At 36.4% G+C, this 22,392-nt stretch overlaps 5 protein-coding genes across 5 annotated transcripts; 2 read left to right on the top strand and 3 right to left on the bottom strand.

Annotated features, from left to right (window-relative positions):
- The first annotated feature begins 3,770 nt into the window (after nt 1-3,770).
- LOC106407579 (17.6 kDa class I heat shock protein 3) lies at nt 3,771-5,499 on the top strand. The gene has a single exon (XM_013848483.3). The coding sequence runs from the start codon at nt 4,854-4,856 to the stop codon at nt 5,325-5,327; it is 474 nt and encodes a 157-aa protein (XP_013703937.1). The 5' UTR covers nt 3,771-4,853; the 3' UTR covers nt 5,328-5,499.
- On the bottom strand, nt 5,448-10,326 carry LOC106407491 (E3 UFM1-protein ligase 1 homolog). The gene is made up of 20 exons (XM_013848391.3): nt 10,082-10,326; nt 9,672-9,983; nt 9,305-9,571; nt 9,088-9,135; nt 8,831-8,896; nt 8,621-8,724; nt 8,417-8,510; nt 8,286-8,342; nt 7,796-8,183; nt 7,555-7,709; nt 7,397-7,462; nt 7,245-7,313; nt 7,075-7,167; nt 6,916-6,981; nt 6,506-6,552; nt 6,351-6,414; nt 6,180-6,257; nt 6,049-6,111; nt 5,844-5,936; nt 5,448-5,757 (listed from the first exon to the last, which is right to left on the bottom strand). Exons 1-20 carry the CDS (start codon nt 10,253-10,255, stop codon nt 5,647-5,649), a joined length of 2,415 nt encoding a protein of 804 aa, XP_013703845.1. The 5' UTR covers nt 10,256-10,326; the 3' UTR covers nt 5,448-5,646.
- An 80-nt stretch (nt 10,327-10,406) lies between these two features.
- LOC106407409 (exosome complex exonuclease RRP46 homolog) lies at nt 10,407-12,438 on the top strand. The gene is made up of 9 exons (XM_013848290.3): nt 10,407-10,542; nt 10,818-10,925; nt 11,019-11,132; nt 11,205-11,305; nt 11,405-11,425; nt 11,600-11,672; nt 11,768-11,835; nt 11,913-12,033; nt 12,190-12,438. Exons 2-9 carry the CDS (start codon nt 10,820-10,822, stop codon nt 12,300-12,302), a joined length of 717 nt encoding a protein of 238 aa, XP_013703744.1. The 5' UTR covers nt 10,407-10,542; nt 10,818-10,819; the 3' UTR covers nt 12,303-12,438.
- A 70-nt stretch (nt 12,439-12,508) lies between these two features.
- LOC106407328 (nudix hydrolase 9) lies at nt 12,509-14,508 on the bottom strand. The gene is made up of 9 exons (XM_013848205.3): nt 14,313-14,508; nt 14,158-14,232; nt 13,934-13,990; nt 13,744-13,826; nt 13,590-13,648; nt 13,359-13,507; nt 13,155-13,289; nt 12,910-13,068; nt 12,509-12,781 (listed from the first exon to the last, which is right to left on the bottom strand). The coding sequence occupies exons 1-9, from the start codon at nt 14,382-14,384 to the stop codon at nt 12,662-12,664; spliced, it is 909 nt and encodes a 302-aa protein (XP_013703659.1). The 5' UTR covers nt 14,385-14,508; the 3' UTR covers nt 12,509-12,661.
- A 3,905-nt stretch (nt 14,509-18,413) lies between these two features.
- On the bottom strand, nt 18,414-19,985 carry LOC106356400 (probable inactive serine/threonine-protein kinase fnkC). Its single transcript, XM_022697803.2, has 3 exons — nt 19,284-19,985; nt 19,030-19,178; nt 18,414-18,661 (listed from the first exon to the last, which is right to left on the bottom strand). Exons 1-3 carry the CDS (start codon nt 19,556-19,558, stop codon nt 18,507-18,509), a joined length of 579 nt encoding a protein of 192 aa, XP_022553524.2. The 5' UTR covers nt 19,559-19,985; the 3' UTR covers nt 18,414-18,506.
- Between the last annotated feature and the right edge of the window lie 2,407 nt (nt 19,986-22,392).

Here is a 22,392-nt window from a genome sequence, read left to right as displayed (position 1 = left end):
TTCACATGTAAAACGTCCAGCCGTCATAAATATATTTAATATTATTTTTAACACTTAGTAATACCTATCGCAATCTTCAAGGTAGTAGTAATACCACCATACACATAGTAATACTTTGGCAATTTTTACGTTTTTCTAGTAAATCCATCTAAAAAATGAAGGTTTGGTAGTAGAACCAATGATTTTACCCTATTATTATCGTCAAAGAAGATATTTACATAAACAATTTACTAGAAATATGTATTTTGTAAAATTCTACTTACTATATTGTTAATCATTCACATACTAACAATGAAAGTTAAGGAAGTTTTTTGGGAAACCGTTAAGATTTTCTTAAACTATTGAAAATAATTAACAAAAATAGTCTAATCTATATATTTATTATATACGTAGCCTACGAATTGAAAATAATCATATAAAGATAGTCTAAATTACACATAAACTAGTGATATATATTGGTTTCGAATTGCACATGATAATACCAGTAAAACCTAGTAATCCAATTTGCACATAATAAAACAAATAAAACCTAGTATTCCAAATTGCACATAATAAAACCAGTAAAACCTAGTATTCCAAATTATACATAGATTAATTAAATGAGCACTCTCATACGGATTGAAAACGTTAAATACAAAAAAATTTCAAGAAAAAGGCCAATTGAATCAATGTTATTAGCTGTGAATTTGAACTTTTTGGTATTTTCCGTTTCTTCGGATAATAAAACCAGAAATCACAAGTAGTCCAGATTTCACATAATAAGCTAAGTAAACTCCAGTAAAACCTAGGTAGTACCTGAACCACTCTCACATTCAAAATACGATGCCATACCTCCTCCTCTGGCTCTGCCTCTTCCTCTGGCTCCTCTAGCTCCCCCTCTGTCTCTTTTTCCTCTTCCTCGGGATTCTCTTACTGATGGAAATCTTGTTTGTTGTGGTTTTCTTTTTTTCTTTTCAAAATCTGGAGGAAGTATTTTCTTTGCTCTAACATCTTTTAGTATAACCCAATCAGACATATGAGGAACATGATATATGGTCCTGTGATAAGCCAAAGCCCATTGCTCCACCAAATAGTATTTTGACAATACTCAGATAGATGGAGTTCCCTTCCCGCTGCCGCAGTCATGAATGTGGCAGCAGCCACTCCATGCACACAAGGGTATTTGTCTTTATCAAATTGCTCACAACTGCAAGTATTCCTAGCCATATCAACAGTATAAACCTTTCCGTCAGTACCATGCACACTGTACTCAAGATGGAAATTGTTTAATTTGTCAACCGTAAGAAACCCCGCATCAACACATCTTTTAGACATTTCAGTTTCCAAAATAGGCACAAGCTTCGGTGTGTATGGTATTTCAGCTGCTTCCTTCGTATGATTGTTAAACCATTCAGACATTTTTGCAATGATAACATCAAACATTGGTATTAAGGTGTACTTTCTCGCTTCCTTAATAACACCATTAAAAGATTCTACTGAATCGGTGGTGTCAACATTGTACCTATCTCCTCTGAAGTAACATCTAGTCCATTTCTTCTCTTTAACACTTTTGTCAAGATACATTGCTGCACTAGGATACTTCCTACGAAAAGCATGATAAAGGTACTTGAGCTCAGCCTCCGTATAAACGTGTGTGCATTCTCTAAACTTGAACGCATAAGTATCTTTGTTGTTATGGACATGGCTTTAACATTCTGAGACAAATGCCATATACAATACCAATGTTCGGCCTCAGGGAACACAAGACGTACTGACTTGATCAAGCTTTTGTTTCTATCTGAAAGAAATACCAATCCCGAGACATCGGATATCACTGATTTCAACTGTTCCATAAACCATATCCATCTTTCATCATCCTCACCATCTGCTACACCAAACGCAATTGGGTAGTGGTGATGATCAGGATCCTGAGCAGTCGCAACAAGGAGAACTCCACCATAAACATTCTTGAGGTGTGTTCCATCCATAATGAGGACTTTCCTCATCGCACTGAACCCTTCTATGCTAGCTCCCAGGGCAAAAAACAAATACTTAAATTTGTTGGCCTCATCCACTACCACACGTGTTCTTGTGCCAATATTCGTCTGCTCCAGCATGTGCATATAACAGTATAATAAAGTAAAACTCTCTTCTGTTCTGGACTTCCTCGCACTTCATTAGAAGCTTCTCTTTTTCCTCTCCATGCTGAGGTGCATGATACATGCACACCAACCCTTCGATGAACCAAATCGATCAGAACTTTGGGAACTGGTGTGTCAAATGTACCAGGATAATCTTGAGCCAAAATAGATGCAACGATTTGTGATGTGCCTTTCCTTCTATCAGGCAGTGTTCTTGTAGTAACAACAGAACATGTATGATGCTTGATGTAACTTCTAACCGTCCAAAGATCTGTATTCTTTAACTTTGCAACTCGCACAAACCACTTGCAGCCGTCTTTGGCTCCTCGTCATTTAAGCACAAATCTCTTAGTATCCGACTTAATTATATCAAACTCAAAACATTTCTGATGCGAAGCCATCTGAATATGGACTTTTGCTTCCTCCTTGGTTCTAAATTCTTGACCTAAAACCAAACCTGTACCATCATCCCATGGCTGATAGACAACTCGTGGTCTTACTTCTGTATCTTCAAACACATGCTCATCTCTTTCCATGAAATTCTCATGCATCTCAATGTCTCCGTGAAAAGTGAGCACACCACCAGTACCTTCATCACCAGTTGCGTTATTCTCAGTACCATCTTCATCACCAACCTCTCTATCAGGCAGTGTTCTTGTAACGACAGAACATGTATCCTGCTTGATGTAACTTCTAACCGTCCAAATATCTGAATTCTTTAACATTGCAACTCGCACAAACCACTCGCACCCATCTTTGGTTCCTCGACATTTACCACAAATCTCTTAGTATCCGACTTAATTATATCAAATTCAAAAGATTTCTGATATGACGCCGCTTGAATAAGAACTTTTGCTGCCTCCTTGGTTATAAATTCTTGACCTATGACCAAATCCATACCATCATCCTGTCTCTGATTAACACCATCATGCATCTCAATGTCTTCGTGAAAAGTGAGCACACCACCATTACCATCTTCATCACCAGCCTCTGTAGTCTCTTTATCAGATATACCGACATAGACATCAGTTTCATCATTCTCAGTACCATCCTCATCACCAGCCTCTATAGCCTCTTTATCAGATAGACCGACAAAGCTGTCAGTTTCATCATCTTCTTTTGAAAGTTGCACTTCTTCATTGATGAACTCCACATGTAGAACACTTCTACACTTCTCATGATTTACTTGCAATAGATAACCAAAAATGTCTTCATCATTCCAGATGTATGATGGCTTGTACGAATACAATACCATTGGAAAGTAACTAATCTTCACTTGCACCTTAGATTCATCTACCGTTATCTTTCTGCAAATACTCTCAATCAAACCAGAGTAAGTGATATTCTCCATTGATTTCCTCAACAAAATTGTGTGAATTTCATCTTCTCCTCCACCATCTCCCGAGATCCATTTTATTTTAGCCCCAACTTTCATATAATATCCACCATAATCAAAACAAATGATTATGCAATGCGGATTTTTGCATTTTCCTGAAATAAGTATAATATCATTAGAATTATCATTATTAAGATGCTTAGAATTAATTCTCACACCGTACAATCTTCTCTTACTAATACTAATTTATTCAGTACTATACATAGTAATACTAGAAATACTAGTAAGAAATATCAATATAGTAATCATAATATTTCCAGTAAAGCTTTTTTGCTTTAGTAAAACTAGGTATACCAATAATACCCAGAAGTTATCCTTGTACTAACTAATCCGCTTTAAGACGATATTGTTAGGATTTTACATTACCCATGATGTATAATTCATCTTAAATGAAATTAAACACAGAAAATCATCAAAACACACATAAAATATACCCAAAATCTATAAACAGTTTTTGAAATCGTTTTTAATCTCTCATAATTTTCATCAAATCTTACTTTTTAATGTTACCCATCTTATACACGATATTTAAATGTAATGTCACAAAAAAAAATCATCGAAAACGAACCTGAATTGCCTGTTTTTTTAGCTTCAAAAATCACTTATGAAGGATGAGAGGAAGAGAGGTTGTACGATGAAGAAGGAGACATGTAGGTCAGGAGAAATCTGATTGGTTAAAGTTGCTTTATGGACCATGTAGGTGGTTGAATTATGTTCGGTTTATTTAACTAGAGAAATAAATGAAAGACTAGTTTGAAGAGTGCAAAGATAAAACGGTAGAGAGAATAGAGAGGGGACAGTGAGAATTTATTTAGGGGTGTACGGGATATATGGAGTTAATCTCCTAGTTTTTGTTTGAAAAATTTTGAACTTATAAGTTATACCAATTGGATAAGACCATGATTATTAGAGGGTTCTTAAGATGGGGGTTCTTAACGGAATATAAGAACCCTCCAATAATAATGCTCTAATACAGTTTACAGTCTTAAGCCCTATAAATGGGGTCGATGAGGAGAGGTTTAGAGCTTAAAACGGCATGATGTCGACTAGTTCAAAAATGAAATTGCAGGCAGTGCACTGAAACTTCTTGAACTCGCATGAGAAATCAGATAACGACGCTGAAAACCGACACTGATAAAGAAAAGAAGAATCGTGATTTTTAAAGAAACCTGCAGAACGTTCTCTCTCTCTTATCTCTTAGCTCTCTGTCTCTCCCTATATATACGCAAAGGCACGGAGGCTTCAGAACCATCAAAGTAACAAAAGAGAAGCAAAGCAAAATTGTAGAAGAGAACAAACTTGTGAAAGAGCATCTTAGTTTTCTGGGCAGTGAAACGATGTCTCTAATCCCAAGCTTTTTCGGTGGCCGAAGAACAAACGTGTTCGACCCATTCTCGCTAGACCTGTATGACCCCTTCGAAGGATTCTCAACGCCTTCAGGGATGACAAACACAACCTCCAAGGACGTGGCAGCGTTCACAAACGCGAAAGTGGACTGGAGGGAGACACCAGAGGCGCACGTGTTCAAGGCGGACTTGCCGGGGCTGAAGAAGGAAGAAGTGAAGGTGGAGGTTGAAGATGGCAACATACTTCAGATAAGTGGAGAGAGAAGCAGCGAGAATGAAGAGAAGAATGACAAGTGGCACCGTGTGGAGAGGTCAAGTGGGAAGTTCATGAGGAGGTTTAAGTTGCGGGAGAACGCGAAGGTAGAAGAAGTAAAAGCTAGTATGGAGAACGGTGTGTTGTCGGTCACGGTGCCTAAGATGCCTGAGAGGAAGCCTGAGGTCAAGTCTATTGACATCTCCGGCTAAATAAGATGGAAAATCAGAGATAAAACAAGATAAATAAGTATGATGATGTGAAATAATGGGTGTGGAGTGTGTTATTTTCTTGCTTTTTTCCTGTTTTTCTCTTTCCTTATAATATGGATCTGGATGTATAATATCTGTAAATCTTAATAAAAAAGTGTCTTGAAAGATAAAATCTCCCAACCGGTAACAACGAAAATCTTTTAACACAGGTCATAACTTGATTAAACAAGACTTGTGACGGTCACTCATACTGTCTACGTTTTGGTATAGTATATCAGCAGAACATATGAGGAGCCTGTGAGATCTAACTTCGTTGAGACTAAGATTGTTGTGGTTGTGAGTCTCCCAGGACAAGGGATCTAAGGACAGGCATTTGACTCTCGAGGAGCTCCCTTTTGCTGAGGATTCTGTCTGCTGAGCAATCATGTTCCTGTACATGTGAATGGAACAGCTTTAAGAGATCATTCACTTGAGTGAATATATGTATATGTTGACCACAAGGAGAAAGATGTAAACCTCTCCGGTTGAAGCCGACATCAGAGTAAGAAGAGTTACAGTTGCTGTTTGGTAATCGGTCAAAGTTTTGTACGTAGATTCATCAAGTTTATCCTACAAGGTTGATATAGACGTAAGGTCAGCGTATTGTAACTGCTTGCACTCAAACTATAGATGTTCCGGGGAGAGTGAAGTTATATTAGATTGTCAACTTATGAATGTCTACCTTCAAGTGTGAAATAGCTGCAGCAATAGCTCTACCTGGGGCTTGTAAAGCTTTATTGTGCGCCTGTAAAACAAATTTCCAACCATTGAGTTCTAAGTAGAGTAGTTACACAAAACATGGATTTATTATACCTTAATATAGAGGAGAGAGACAACTTTGGCGAGAAGTGCAACAGGGTCTGATTCGGTAGAAACTTGAGATATCAAATCCTGCAAGTACAAAAAACATGGCCAAGAGAAGAAAACAAGTGACTAGATCATATTAATATGTAGACTGAAACAACGATAGGGTGTCGTACACACCTTGCGATATGCATGTAGGAGAGTTCTTTCCAGTTTCTTGTCAAGCTTTTTCAAGACCAATCCACTGCACAAATGAAGTTAACATTCAATCGAAGTCCAATGGAATCTAAACGGATTTGCATCAGAGATATCTTGATAAACAAGATTCAATATACCTTTCCTCTGCCAGGTCTCTGAAGGTGGTCATGAATGCGTCTACACGCTGAGACAAAGAATCCAAAATCAATGGAGCTTAGTTTTTATTCACGAGGAAAATCAAAGTGAAACCAAAGGTGCGAAAATAATGCCTTAAGTAGTGACTATATATGTAGAGGAAAACAGCTGAAATAGGAATTTATAGAACTAGTCGAGCCTAAATAATAGAATTAAAGATTCCATATGAACTAGTAGCTATATTTTCACATAATCCTTTTGTCTCACTTACTGACTCCCATCAGAATTCCAACAGAATAACTCTGTATCAAGTTTGTCAACCACAGGACAGGAGTAGAGAAAAAGAGAACAGTCTACTACTTTTTAAAATAAAGGGCAGTTATTTTCGTAATTGCATTATAAAAGATCCAACCTTCCCTTCCAAGGCCTCAACTAATGCAAGGGCCTTTCTCGAGAGTGAACCGTTGAGATTTTTAGCCTGTCACAAAGGAAAAGAATCAGCTAGCATTACTTTAGAATATAAAGTGCAAAAACAAAGTATTAAGATAAATTATTGATCAAGTGCACATACAAGGGCCATTCTTTCGAAAGACTCCAGCAAAACTGGATCTTGAGCTTTGGAATCTCCAACCTCAATACCATTCTTCAACTTGTTGAGGATGTCCTGTTTTGATAATCACATCTTAACTAGTTAAATCTTTAAAAAAATGGCCTAGGAAGCTCACTTTATTTTTGACTTACCAAGTCATGAAGTAGTGTATCAGCAATTGTAGCTGCTGTTGTTTTCAGCAGATGCCTATGTAAAACAGCCTAGGACCAGAAGAAACGAAATTGATACATTATATTCTTTAGTAAGCAAGTGCGGCCTTTCAAAATGGACTGAAAGTACTTACTGAAGTCGATTGGTCATCTTCAAATAGCTCTAGCGCTTTTTCGTACAGCTGCATATTTAGAAACGACTGCCAAAGGGAAAGCCATTAAAGCGAGTAACACAGGATATACATTGATTGTCCAAAAATATAAAACTATAGTTGAAGCACTTGGGTCCAACCTCATCAAGCTTTTTCTGAAGATCATCCATCAAGCGTTTCATTCTATCTGCATTTTCTGTGAAGATTTTCTTTCTTCTCTCCTTTAATGAGTTAATGAGCATCGGTCTCATAAGATCAGCTAAATGCTTGAGAATTGAATCTGGGTTCTCCACACCTGCAGTACACAACATAGTTACTGTCACACGGACAATCGCTACGTAATTTTGTATGAATGCAAAAGAATGACTTTCTCAGATGTACCTTCATCTTCAAACTCAGGCACAGAGTCGACGATCTTTTTCATCACCCATCCGTCTGGGGGGATAAAGTTATTACCTTCTTGCGCCTTAACGGACTCTTTCTTGCCTCCTGCTTTCGCATCCAACTTCTGTGACGAGGATGAATCCCTGCCTTTCTTCTGGTTTCTCTTAGATTTAGGACGGGCTTCCTCTTCATCATCTGGAACAGTTTCTACGGTTGCTGTCTTCATGCTGGCAGACTTGCCTTTCTTCTTCTTTGATCCTTTATCTGTATTAGCAGGTATGCTTTCTTGCGACTCTGAAGATTTGCTTGGATGATCTATCAGACTAGCAGTAGAAGCTTGGATGCTAAAAGCTTCTGCCTCTTTCTCAATTTGATCATATATGCCCTGAATATTAGTAGTTCAAGCTAAGTCATAGTTCAGATAGAGAAAGCCAATTGGAAAACACAAACGAAACTACTAATAATACCCTTCATTTCATATGATTACCTTTATGAACCCACTGCTTATGACATAGGATTCAGCCAGGATAAGTGCTTTCTCAGCCTGAATAGAAAAATAAATCAGCAATCAGTCGCGAAAGAGCACTGACTAGTTATCAAATTTGATCAAAATACCACCTTGAGAGCTGATTGGACGGAGGGACAAAGAAGCAGAATCTTGTTTGCATCCTGTGATGTGAATGACGCAGGCAATACAGAGAGGGAATCGATCCTGAATCGAGCAACAAGGTTTCAGTAACAACGTGATAGAGACAGTATAACACATAAAAGCACACAAACACCGTAGACAGAGGGGAAAAGAGTACGGGCAATAAGCCTCACCAGCTGTTTTGTTCAATAGCATCCTCGGTTGTAGAATCCAGCATCTCAATCATCGAAGAATGAATAAATGCTGCAGATAAAGGTTTACCATCTGGATATCTAGACTATACATGTCACATAACAAAAAAATATAATGAGATGAAAATTAAAGAGGCAACATGATACTCCCAAACTAGAGAAAATTTATGTTAAACTAACATGATCTAATACCTGTAAGAACTGCACGGCTTGAGAAATCCCAAGCTTCTGCATGGTCTCATAGGGAATATAAGAATTCTGCAGCAAAACGGAAGAAAATAAATCACCAAAGCGTTGCTTCACTTTTCTATAAGGAATAATAATTAACAGAACATGCTAAAACTGCAGTCTGGTGAAGTTCAAGTTTAAACCTTTTCTACACCCAACTACTTAATAAACGGACTCATACATGAGGCCATTTCAGAGAGAATGACAAAAAAAAAAAAAACCTGTGAGAAGAAAGAGTCTACGCATTCCTTTTGAGCAACTGCAAAAACCTGTCCCAAAAATTAAACTGCAAAGTTAATAATCTAATGACTAGTAGTTGAATGTGGGAAACAGCAAAGGATGAACAAGAAGAGTCCTCTCATGAAATCTTGAATATTGTCGCAATTAGTAATACATAAGATGCCAGAGACCAAGAAAGATTAGAACTTTAGGACATACAGAAGGAGTCCAATGGGTGCCAGCACGTAGTGATCCAAGCATCTCCTCTTCCTTCAGCAGACGGTTAAATATAGACTGAAAAAACGCATTCTCAACAGCGACTCCACTAGATCCATTCATTTCTTGCACCAACTGTTGTAAAGGCGCCCACAAAGCAGACAAATTGGAAGGAACAAAGATACCCCTGGAAGCACCTCGAACCATAGCGGTAACACGTGCTACATAAGCAGGCGTATATAACTGTCCACCTTCTAGCCTTGCTTTCACCTAAAACGGATTGGAAAAATGTAAAAAAAAAAAACTTTCATTCACAAAAACACAATCTGGAAGAGAGCTGAGAGAGAGAGAGGAAAAGATTTGGCATTACCAAAGTTCCAAGGCGAGGCTCTAAAACGGATTGCACCAACTCAGAGCCAACCTGTAACTGACCAGCAAGTTCAGCCACAGAGATTTGGCTGCATTCTTGGAGCCTCTCGTTGATCTCTTCTGCGATTGAGTCCCAATAGCTTTGTGATATGATCTCTCCCTGGACAAGCATTAGCCCTGGATCACTCAAGACCACATCTTGTGCTTGCTTCTCCACATGATACAAATCAACCCCGATCGTATCCGCCAGATCGATGACGGAGACACGGCCCAGTTTACTGATCTCTGTGGCGATTTCATTCTTCAATTGCTCCTGCGAGGAATCAATAGAACGTGCTCGATCAAACAATCTGACTTCATTTTTTCCCGATTAACTTCATCATGCAACAAGCGGATTTCATAAAAGTGTACCTGAGTGATGTATTCTTTTCCGGTGACGGTGTGGAGGAGATCGAAGTCGATGACGCGAAGCTCCTGAAGCTTCTGAACCAATTCGACGACGTTTCGATCGGATAATCTGACGCTTGACTTCACCTGCTGAGCGAACTCGAACTGTCGCTGCAATTCCAACAACTCTTCATCCATCGTAGGATTTTTCCGTCCGATGATTTTTGTCGGGAAAAAAATTGATTCTGTTCACAAACACCGGATCAAGTATTTATTCTCAGCGTGTTTACTGATTAAACCGGTATTATTAATAACCGGACCGGTCAGTTAACGGTACACGCTGTAACATTTTAAATTGATTGAAAGTGAACCGAACCAAAGAAGAAGCCCTAATATTTCTGCAGGAACGTTCTTCTTCTGCTTTCTCTCCTCTGGTTTCTGTCTTTAGCTTCTTCTCCCAGCTTCCAGCTCCGGTCTAAGTTGAGGTAGCAAGTCTCATAGAATCTCTTCTTCTATCTATGTTTCTCTTCTCTTAATGCTGTGAACTTTCAATAGTCAGAGACACATAGTTTTTGTTTCAATATTTTCTCTGTCTGCGACATAGCGTGTACTGTCTAGTTGAAAGAACGAGCTTTTTTTTTTTGTTTCTGTAAACAAGAAGCCTACACCGAATGTACAAAACAGGATTTTTTTAGTTATGTTTCTTTCAGTATCAGAATTCAGAAATTTGACTACTTTTTTGTGTCGTTAACAATTGAAGCAATGGAGATTGACAGAGAAGATGGCAGAACGCCGAATCAGCTGAGACCCCTTGCTTGTTCCCGTAACATCCTTCATCGTCCTCATGGCTCTGCTAGCTGGTCCCAAGGTAACTTTTTTTTTTCTTTTTTGTCTCTAGCTTTCTTCAAAATTTTATACTCAACTTTCTAATGAGTATGCTTCTCGTTTGTCTTTATATTAGGGGATACAAAAGTTCTAGCTGCAGTTTATGGACCTAAATCTGGAACGAGGAAGAACGAGAACCCTGAGAAGGCTTGCTTTGAAGTCATTTGGAAGCCTAAATCCGGGCAGATTGGTATAGTAAAGTATCCCTCTTGCTTTCACTTTGGTATGTTTCTGACTGATTATTTACTCTGTGTGATTGTAGGAAAAGCCGAAAAGGAGTTTGAGATGATACTGAAAAAGACGATACAGAGTATTTGTGTCCTGACCGTGAATCCAAATACCACCACCTCCGTCATCATTCAGGTTAGTATGCCTCTTGCCTTTGTAAGTTACTGTCCTGTCTTGTACGAATATCAGTTTGAGTTGTCTCTGATGTTTTCAGTTATTTGCTTTCTTGTGCAGGTTGTACATGATGATGGTTCTGTATCCTTCTTTTACAATGCTCGACAACCATGTACCGATTGTCTTGTCATCCACTTTTAATCCGCTATACGAATTTCATCTGATTTGAGGGATGGTGTATATATATGTTAGTTAAATATTTGTTGCATTGATTTAAAAGACAGCTTTGGTTTCCTTAATCCAGTTTTGTTTTAGCTTCTACCGTGTGCCATAAACGCAGCATGTGCAGCTCTTGTAGATGCTGGAATACCTATGAAGCATCTCGCTGGTACATCTTTTGACACTTTATGCTCTTCCCTAATTCACTTTGTGTGTGCTTCTTCTTCGAATTGCTTCATCAACATTTTTATTTTTATTTTTCAGTTGCTGTATGTTGTTGCCTGGCTGATAGTGGATATGTCGTACTCGACCCAAACAAGCTTGAAGAAAAGGTTTAATTACACAAATCTTGTTTTCCCATTACTTATATGTGTATTGGCTAAACTTTTACTTGAACTACAATGCACAGAAAATGACGGCTTTTGCTTATTTAGTCTTTCCAAATACAACTCTCTCTGTTCTTCCGGAAGTGGAAGGCGAGCCAGTAGAGCATGGTATTATTACATCAGTTACGCATGGAGTAATGTCAGGTACATGCTATAACTTCTCATGAATAGACTTCACTATGCCACGTTCTATGTGGTCTATCATACATTTCATTTGTTTGATGTGCTGTTTTAAGGAGTTTGTTTCTCAACCACTGCATAATCTAATAACATCTCGCTTCTGTTTTTGTTTTGTTTCAGTGGACGACTACTTCCTGTGTGTAGAGAACGGTCGTGCTGCTACGGCTAGTTTGTCTGCATTTTTTAGGAAGAACTTCCAACAAAGCCAAGGAGCTTCTTCCAAAGCTGGTTAGAACTTAGAAGCCTGGATCCATGTGGTTTTGTGTGAGATTTTGAACGATTTTGTTATCCTTGTTGTAGCTTTTATGGAACCCTTATCGTCAATGTGTCTAATTAAAATGAAATGAAAGAATCTCGTTTGGTTAGTTATATGAACAGAGGACCCTCTTACCTTCAATACAAATGGTATCCGTGCTCAGATATATAATAAGCTTACGAATCATCATGTAAACAAATAGTGCAAATTTGCTAGAAAGTTAAGTAATAACATAACATCCCGGCGCTTAATACCATTAGTACATTGTCAAATTGCTAATGAGCAACTGAGTTCACTTATCCAACATACAAAATCGTAAGTTCAAGTTCGTTCCTCTTAGGTCGATGTTAAAGGCGTTCCATTAGTGCTCTTGAGACGTTGAAGCAACAGTTCATAGAGTGCAAAGCCACCATGGTGGCAACCTGGCATTCTTGATGTCATTGTCTTCAGCACCTCCTGATTGATCAGCACAAAGAGAAATTACAGTCATTGCTGATCGGATCAAAGCACTTCTAGAAAGTAAAAACGATTGTTTTCTTTCTTTCTAGAATGTATGTTTAATGGATTGAAGAAGTTCAACTAACCAAAGAGACAGTGTGGAGCTGTGTTGACTCAAACGCATCTTCAGCACTAGAATATAGTCTCGGAATGTCATCTGAATGGTGACTACACTTGATGAAGAAAAACATTGCTGGTCTCACATTCAACTCCCTCCGAGAGATTCCAATAAAGAGAGGAGAGCTCTGAAAATTGTATAAAAGATGGATCAGGTAGCATTCCAAATATTCCTCAAGGAGAGACGACACAAAAACAAATCCTTGTAGCTTACAAGGGATGATGCTGGTATCCCAGTTTCTTCCACAACTTCACGAGTAATGCTGTCAAACATTTCTTGAGTCACCTTCTTGTTTAAACCCTCTCCATCTTTTTCAAGCTGATGAGAATCAATTCCTACTGACATCGGCTGCAAAGTTTAGAAGTCAAAAAGAGTTAGAAACTGAGACAATATGATGCCTTATGTAGTTGCATATACCTCTGGATGGCCACCAGGAAACACGTAGTGACCTGGAAATTCCCCGACATTATCACTCCGGCGTAACACAATAATCTTCTGGTCAGAAGTCTCGATAACCGCAGCATTACCCAATGGACTTGATGTATGTCGACATCTTACACAGTCATCTGTAAGAGAGAGAGAACAAAACTATCTATTGTGTTAAACTAGAACAAAACTACCTCGGAGATTAGAGGTATCGGTGTGTACCTTGTGATGTAACAAGGAACTTCTCCCACTGAGAGCTCAAATTCGTTCCTACAAAAGTCCTTGAAAACCATGTCCAGGAAACCAAGAAATCGATCAAATTAGAGGTCTGGTCAGATGCAAACAATAAGAAAGAAAAAAGAGATAAATGAGAAACCTGTAATCAGTCAGGCCAAGGCGAAGGCAGACGTGTGGGAGTTCGTTGGTACCAGCAGCACCATCTAAACAAAATGATCCAAACTGAAAATTTTATCTAGGAGTAAGTAAACTTACTAAACAAATTAAAAATCTATGTGAAAGTCCAAATAGACAACGATGAATCTTGATCATTCTCATCATATGCTTACTCTGAATTTTTGTCCATTGAACAATGACGAATTGCCCTGTGTTCTCTGCTCCCAAGCCTAAAATTGCAAAGGACACATACCATTTGAGCAACTCATCACATCAAACACACCCATGGTCCATGGACATGAGATCCGACCAGAGTTTATGGTTTCACATAATTAAACAAGAAATGTAATCTTTGCCAATTACAAAATGAGATCCGATCAGAGTTTCTGGTTCGCACCTGTGCAATAGAATCTTCAAGATCGTGATCTGGATGTTGAATCCGATCATGAGATTTCGAGAAATCCACCGACACCTTTAGCATTTAAACAACCAAGACAGTTTGATAATGAAAACTATTAAAAAAATAACACTTTAAGAGAGTATTCGATTAACCTGAGATAGAGAGAGGCCATAAGGACATGAGAGGAGAAGCTGGTATCTTGACCCTTCTGCTATTTTCGCCATGGAAGAAACTCCTGCGAACCATGTACAAAGCTATGCTAGAAAGTGCACCTTGACGTCGACAGATTCCGGTACCAATTACAGTGGGTCGAGAGAGATTTACATGTGAGGCCCTATGGATCATTATGGACCAAAAGGTTTTAGAAATGGGCCCAAGCTTAATCATTTTCCCTTTTCTGTTACTAAATCATACTCCCTCCCTTTCTTATCGTAACTAACTAGTTTAAAGAAAATTATATTGTTTCAAAATGTAAGCATTTTCCAAATATCTAGATAACTTTTACATTTATGGGATATAGTGTAACCAATAAAATAATATCAATTTTGTTATAATTGGTTGAACTAATTAATTAAATATTATTTTGTTATAATTGGTTGAACTAATTAATTAAATATTATTTTTTTTAAAGTACCAATTTTGTTAATAATAGTGATTTTAGTCTAAACTACTTACATTGTGAAAGGGAAAGAGTATTTTCTTTCTCAAAAATTATATTTTTATTTATAACCTTGGTTCCAATCATTTTTTTAACAGTGATCAAATCTCAAATATATCATCATATAATTTCTAATATTTTATATTATCAAATACTTGCAATACATGTGATATTGAAAACAACGCTTCCACGATGCAGCTCTCCTCGTAATGCTCGAATTGACAGACGGTTCTACGTGTACAACACCTTGGATGGATATACTCTCTTCACATCATGATCACAACGATTGACTCTGGCTGAAATACTCTAAAACGTCTAATAACCTTTGTATCCTAAATCTGTTAGAGATTGTATCTCTTGGAATCCAACCTCATACATGATACGGGTGCTTTCACATGCTCCATTCATTTTATTAGTACTAACAATTTGAATTAAAAAACTGTGGGGCCTGGTCCATTAAATCCACCAAGGGACGGATGCGGGCCGCCAAAATTGAACATTATCAAGACCAGAAGTAATGAATTGGATATTGGATATAGTGGAGCAGATGAGAATGATGGTTTTTGACAAAGCGGGTTAGCAAGACACTTGCGTAAAACCAAACCTACGTTGTTTTATAACTTTTTCATGTTTTTTTTTGTGTTGTAGCATGTATAATGTTTGTGTTGTTTTTTGAGCGATTTGCATACAAAATACACAAATAATTATAAATTTGCGGGAATGGAAAAAAGGCCCAAACGTGAGGCCCAACTCTAAACGACGGGAAATGACCGTGATGACTCTGCTCCTTCTTCCTTTTATGTATGAAGCAGAAGTTTCGTAATGAGGTACATGCCTCTAATCATGACTTAACCTATATATACACAACATGTGAGTATTTATATAGCATGTACATATCAAAATATAGCCAGCAAAATCTGACTAATAAAGCATTAAAAACCAAAAACTTTTCACTAGAAATCACACAAAAAACTTTTACATATGAAGCGGAATAGTCTCTCTCTCTCTCTCTCTCTCTCTCTCTCTCTCTCTCTCTCTCTCTCTCTCTCTCTCTCTCTCTCTCTCTCTCTCTCTCCCTCTCTCTCTCTCTCTCTTCAATGGATGATTCAAGTCAAGGAACAAGGAAGATAACATCAATAGTTTGGGATAATTTCGCAATGATCATCAAGGTGTTGATGGTGATTTGGAGGTTAAGAACCAAATGTAATCACTGCACAATATACTATGCCTATGAATCACAAAAGACATGTACGCCCAGCTATAATCAACATTCACTAGCATGCAACAGGATGCCTAGTAAGGGGGATGTAGTTGCTTTGTTGGTTATTGAATAGGGAAAACTACAACCAAGAATGTTTGACCATAGTGGTTTTCGTTGGTTATTGGATAGGGAAAACTACAACCAAGAATGTTAATTTGACCAGAGTGGTTTTCGTGATATGGTAGATAAGGGCATCTCCAACCTAATTCTATAATAGAGATCTTAAAATATAGAAAAAACTAGAGATGAAATTTTTGCGGACAATTCTTTCAAATAGCCATTTTTAAGTTTTTGTCACAAAAATAGTTCTCAAGAAAGAAAATGACCAAAATAGCCCCTTTTTATTTTAAAAATTTTAATTTAAATTTAAATTTTTTATTTTTTAAAAATTTGAAACACTATGCCCATAACTCCACCCCTTAACTCTAAACCCTAAGTCTAGATTAGCTAACCCTAGGGTAAAAATACATTTTCTTCATTACGAGCTATTTTGGTCATTTTCTTCATTAATGACTATTTTTGTGACAAAAACTTAAGAAAGACTATCTTAGGAAACTTCTCAATTTTTGCTCCAATAGATTCCTCTACAGAGGAACACAATGGAGCAAAAAATTCATCTCTATTTTCTATTCTAAAGATCACTATTATAGAAGTGGGTTGAAGATGGTCTAAGTGCATTATTGAACATAATCTTCATTTCTCCTATGTAGAGTATGCTAGAGTTAGGTTGATATGGTTGTATTTGAATGTTTATGTGAAGTTTATAACTAGAAAGACATATGCATCAAATGTTTATAAGTTTTATGAGTTAAAAAGTAAAATTAGAAGTAGTATCATTTTACAAATTTATATATATCATCTTTATAACATTTTTTTGTTGAAACTAAATTTTCAGGAAATTCAAATATAATATTGCATTGCAGCACGGACATGTTTCTAGTTAATCATTATATAAAAGTGAGAGTTTTTGGGTAGATGAGTTCTTATGGATTCTTAAAATTTGGAAATGTCATAGTAATTGGCTCATTGATTCTTAAAATGATGGTAATAAAATCTGTTGTTATTGACTTGAAATTATAAAAGCCATTTGAATCACTTGTTATTCGAAATTTTTTTAGTTATTGTTAATTTTCTAAATCTAGTTAAATATAGTGTTATAGGAAGATGAAATTTCAACATTTTTACTCATAAGACACAACTTCCAAAATATCATGTATATGTATGAGATTTTCAAAATCCATATGATAAAAATGAAAATAACAAAATAAATATTTCTAATATATATATAATACAACTTCATTTCAAGTTATATGTCCAAATATGTTATGTATTTTTTTTTAGTATATACTTATATTTTTCATCAATGATGTTTTCGTGACTAAATAAAAATTAAAATAACACAAAATTTTCTAGACAGACATAATATAGTTAAAATAGTATTAATATAATATTTCTTTTATCATATTAAAATAATTATATGTGTATCCTTATTATTTTTTTTATAAACAAATAAAATTTGTGACAAAACAAATAAACATGCTATATTGGAAAGTTTCATTTCTGGAAACTTTTTGAAAAAACATATATTTGCTTTACAAAAGGGAGGACATAAAATAGCTAATGCAAAACCATGAAAAATCTATATCAATCTACAAAAAGTTTACAAATCAAAGTATAAGTATTTGCATAATCCACAAAAAAATCGATCAACTTTTAATTTTCAAACTCTAGACAAACATGTTTGGATCTGTTGTTTTAGTCTTGGGGTTTCAGATTAAGTTTCCTACGTCCCATTCAAGTTGTATATAGGTTTGGATCGGATTCAGTTGCTATACTCTGGGTTCTGATAGATTTTATAACTATCTAAAATCTATTTTGGTCCAAATTTATTTAATGTTTTGTTAATAATACTTCGGTACAAGTATTTTTAAATATTATATCAAAATAAACATGAAATCAAGTATTTCAATTATATTTTGGCTTTGAATACTTTTCGGGTACTGATTTGGATATTCAAATTTGTTTTTCCAGTGTTTCCAGGTTTTTGGACTGTTTTGGATACATGTTCAATTACGGGTTGGATTGGTATAATACTCATAATCCGAAATACCACCCTACATGCCATTCAGATATTCCACAAGTTGGATTGAATATGAGTTTACATTTTTTTGTTCGGATTTGATACAGATCTTGGTAACATTTACAAATGGACAAGCCTAATTAAAAGGATGATATATACTCTTAGAAAGGATAAAAAAGCTATTTATTATTAAGACATAAATTACAAAACAAACATTAAGTTGTAGCCACGCATGGCTTTTGCTCAACTGATAAAATGTCTCAAATTTGTCACTATATCTCTCTCACGAGTGACATTATTTTGAAATTTGATGTAGCTTGTTTGGGCGGTCTCATCATAAACCCAAATTAGATGGAGTTTGTTTTAGAGAAGGCCATGATCGTGACTTCAACTTTGAGCAAATCATTCACAACGAAAATTTTGGTTCTATCTTCAAGATCGGAAAGAGATATAAACTTATCGAAACCCCATCCATTTTCTGCTACATTAGACCATCCCTCAACTATAATAAAAAACAAGCAACAAATTAAATTTGTACAAATAGAAAGAAAAAAACTAATCACACGGATTATTAAAACAAACATGGATTAGCTATTCTAAAATTTGAGAGTACTTGAATATGATTTTGTTGTATCCAAAATGCAACTATACATCAGTAATAGATAATTATAACCTTAAAACATAATCTTTAGCAAAGACATTAAAAATAACATATTTTCGATATTGATGTACCAATAATATAATTGCTTTCATTAATAATTTATAGCATGTTAACAAGTAGTATATTTCATTGTGTAATACGTATATGCATATACTTCTTATAACATTATATAGTACAACGAAATGATATTTAGAGAACCATGCTCTGACCTTGTTTCTCCACATGATTGGATGAATACTGATTCAAAACTTGTAGCTTAGCTCGAACATAATCATTTCCATTAGACTCACTCAACAAGTAAGGTGACAAAGAATTACCCGTTCCAATACCATATCCATTTGGATACACCTTCGACACCCTAACTAAAATCACACATATATATATATATATTAACACTGTTAAATATATACCAAAGTGTGTGTTTGTAATATGTGCATGTGGAAAGAGAGAGCGAGAGAGTTACCAGTTTCTGCCTCCGGAAGAGAATGGTTCGGATGTGTAAGGGTCGATATGAATGGTAGAGACATATGTGATGTTCCAATTAAAAATGGGATTGCTGATATTTTCATCATAGGAGAAGTTTTCCCATTTGTTAAAAGGTGGAGCAACGAAGACGTCTATTCTAAACACACATTCACCGCCCTCCGAAATGTATCCATATGATGCCCATTGTGCCGTGAACCACGCTGTTGGTAGAAACTGTTTCACTCCCCGTTTCGTCTCGAACGAATGAAACATGATCGGTTCAAGGTCTACAAAAAGACAAACACTATGTTTAGATTTATTCTCTAGGGAGCTATGTAAATTTCGTAATAATCAAAGTTAATTGTGTTTCATGTGTATCTTCTCTACTCTAAACCATTATATTTTGCACAAAGGTAGTAACTATAACACTAGACTAAGACTATCTCTATATATTGATAGTCTCTCAATAAATATCACATCATTAGAGAAGTAGTAAGTATTATAAAGAAATACAAATGTTTTTAGTAGATTTCTATTTTTATTTGTTTTTTCAACAACATTCACCATAAAATTTTAAACTCTAGTAACACTACAAATAACTAGGTTATATGTATAATGGATCATCTAAGATTTCATACCTACCTTGGTAGTAATAATACGCCTTGTGTATATAATTGTAGACGAAAAACTTTATCTCCGCATACACGACTTGTGAGTCGATAATGTTGGAGTCATCGATTCTTGCATAAAGAGAAACATATGAGGTATATGTGTAGTCTTTATCCCCACCCTTGGGTAGATTAGGAACGTCCTTTTAACATTTGTTAAAGCCAAAATATGTCATAATTAAAAACACATATAAGCTACCAAAATAATTGAACTTGATGAAGAGTGCACTTACCAATTAAATTCACCAATGGTGTAAGGACGGGACTCGTAGTATCCATCCTTGACTAAATCCATCATGGTTGTGAAAGACTCGAACTTGACTCTATAAGATGATGGAGGACTGTTTCGTAATTTCCTAATCTCTTCTGGTGGTACCTTGAGCTTCTCGTTTTTATGTGACCCCTTTAGTAACAAAAGAAACATAGCCCAGTTAAATAACAATGATTATTGAAAGATACAGCAATTATCACACCATGAAGTATCTATCCATAAAACATCACGAACAAATAATCAAGACTTTCTTCATGAATGATCAAATGTCATTTTATGTTACATCAGTCAAATGTTATTTTAACAATTGACAAATAAAATTTTCACGATTACTCAACAAATGTTATCGTTAAATTCAATTATAAAAATCTAATAAATGTTCGAGAAACTTATGAGAAAATGCCTCTAAGAGAGAACAAGTCAACCCTACGACAATGAGACGGATCATGGCAAAACTTATGGGAAGTAGAAGCCAAAAGAAAGTAGTCATAACCTGATGTCGAAAGCTTAAAGAATAGGGATCACTAAGATTGAAGCCTATTTTGGAATTCGCAGCCACTGCCAAGAACACGACAACCAAAGCTACCAAAGGCCATTGCCATCCAATTGATCTCTTCCCTCTCGTCTCTACTTCTATGTTTGCACTTGCTTCCATGATAAATCTGTTAGTTTTTTCCTCCATTAGCCCAAAACCCAAAATCATGATCTATATTAAGAGCCCAAAAGAAGAGCACAAGGAGAAATAATTATCTAGAATTATGGAGAAGAAGAGAAAAAGTTATGGAGAAAAATAATTAATGTTAGATATTTTGAAATAAGATAATAATTTAGAGAAATCTAGAACATGTTAGAGTTTGCTTCTTCACTTGTATAAATAGGGGTGCTTAGCACCATTTATATCATCCAAGAATCAAGAAAAAGAATAGAGAGAAAACATTCATAAAGAGTTCTAAGAGTCTTTAAGAAATCTCCAAACACAAGCCTTAGTGAAAATCTCTTTCCTAAAATACGAAGGTTATCTCAAACATAAACCGTCGACATTCCATCTTAACCTCTCGAAGAAAATATTATCCGCTATCTTTCCCAACAGCTGGTATCAGAGCAAGGTTACCATTATCTTTGAAGAAGTGAAGATGGAGGCCACCGTTACCTTTGAAGGTGACATGTTCAAGCTCACGACGGACAACTTCTCTTATTGGAAACCGATGATGGAAGATCACCTTTATTGCAAGGATTTGCATGAGCCCATCATCATGAATGATATGCTGAAAGGAAATGATGATAAAGCATGGGAGATTCTTAATAGAAAAGCGGTTTCCGTAATACGCAAGTATGTCGACCGATCTCTCTTTGAACATGTCTCTACCTACACAAATGCTTTTGAATTATGGACAAAACTTGAATCCAAGATTCAAAAGAAAACACCTCGAAACAAAGCTCTTCTTGTTCGACGGTTGGTAAAGTTGGAGTGCAAGGATGGCCAGAGCATGATGGAGCACTTGAACAATTTCAAGGGGATTGTAAATCAGCTTAGCAAAGTTGATATGAAGGTTGAAGACGAAATGCAAGACCTTTTACTCCTTAGTTCACTACCGGAGAGTTGGGACACACTAGTTGTCACTCTAAGCAATTCTGCACCGGAGGGAAAGCTTACCATGGACACTGTCACTGATAACCTTCTAAACGAAGAAGTTCGCAGGAAGGAGCGAGGTTCGAGTTCTTATTCAGAAGCTAACATTGTTGATAGATGAGGTAGAGAAGAGACTCGTGGTCAAAACAGAAGCAGTGGACGAGACCAATCTCGAGGAAGGTCTAAGTCACGTCCGAGAGTTACTTGCTATTACTGTGGCAAGCCGGTTTTTCAAGAAAGACAAACAAGCCAGTAATATCAAACCAGACCGGTTCAATCCTACAAAGAAGCATGAAGACAAGACTACCACCATTGTGAAAGACCAGAGCGAAGAATTATATTTCGTTGGAGAATGTAATCTTAGCTCTGATGATAGCTCATGGATCGTTGATTCGGGTGCTTCTTTTCACGTCACCCCTCATGGAAGCTTCTTCACAACCTATCAAAGTGGTGACTTTGGTAATGTTCAAATGGGAAATCAAGGAAGAAGCAAGATCGTTGGAAAGGGGGATGTTATTCTTACACAAACACAGGGTGT

This window comes from Brassica napus, chromosome C3 (assembly GCF_020379485.1).
Source record: "Brassica napus cultivar Da-Ae chromosome C3, Da-Ae, whole genome shotgun sequence".
Lineage (NCBI taxonomy): Eukaryota > Viridiplantae > Streptophyta > Magnoliopsida > Brassicales > Brassicaceae > Brassica > Brassica napus.
This window is presented reverse-complemented; position numbering and strand designations above follow the sequence as displayed.

Bases quoted from the DNA above. Each gene is read 5' to 3' on its own strand.
- LOC106407579 (XM_013848483.3), top strand. From the start codon at position 4,854: ATGTCTCTAATCCCAAGCTTTTTCGGTGGCCGAAGAACAAACGTGTTC.
- LOC106407491 (XM_013848391.3), bottom strand. From the start codon at position 10,255: ATGGATGAAGAGTTGTTGGAATTGCAGCGACAGTTCGAGTTCGCTCAG. The intron at 8,511-8,620 runs GTGAGGCTTATT...TGCTCGATTCAG, and splicing joins GCTATTGAACAAAACAGCTG to GATCGATTCCCTCTCTGTAT. The intron at 6,982-7,074 runs GTATGTGCACTT...CCTTTGTGACAG, and splicing joins CTTTCGAAAGAATGGCCCTT to GCTAAAAATCTCAACGGTTC.
- LOC106407409 (XM_013848290.3), top strand. From the start codon at position 10,820: ATGGAGATTGACAGAGAAGATGGCAGAACGCCGAATCAGCTGAGACCC. The intron at 11,426-11,599 runs GTATCCTTCTTT...GTTTTGTTTTAG, and splicing joins TTGTACATGATGATGGTTCT to CTTCTACCGTGTGCCATAAA. The intron at 11,836-11,912 runs GTTTAATTACAC...TACAATGCACAG, and splicing joins CAAACAAGCTTGAAGAAAAG to AAAATGACGGCTTTTGCTTA.
- LOC106407328 (XM_013848205.3), bottom strand. From the start codon at position 14,384: ATGGCGAAAATAGCAGAAGGGTCAAGATACCAGCTTCTCCTCTCATGT. The intron at 13,991-14,157 runs GTGCGAACCAGA...TTGCAATTTTAG, and splicing joins TTGAAGATTCTATTGCACAG to GCTTGGGAGCAGAGAACACA. The intron at 13,069-13,154 runs GTAAGCTACAAG...TACAATTTTCAG, and splicing joins GGATACCAGCATCATCCCTT to AGCTCTCCTCTCTTTATTGG.
- LOC106356400 (XM_022697803.2), bottom strand. From the start codon at position 19,558: ATGTTTCATTCGTTCGAGACGAAACGGGGAGTGAAACAGTTTCTACCA. The intron at 19,179-19,283 runs GTAACTCTCTCG...GATTTTAGTTAG, and splicing joins TCTTCCGGAGGCAGAAACTG to GGTGTCGAAGGTGTATCCAA. The intron at 18,662-19,029 runs GTCAGAGCATGG...TTTTTATTATAG, and splicing joins CAATCATGTGGAGAAACAAG to TTGAGGGATGGTCTAATGTA.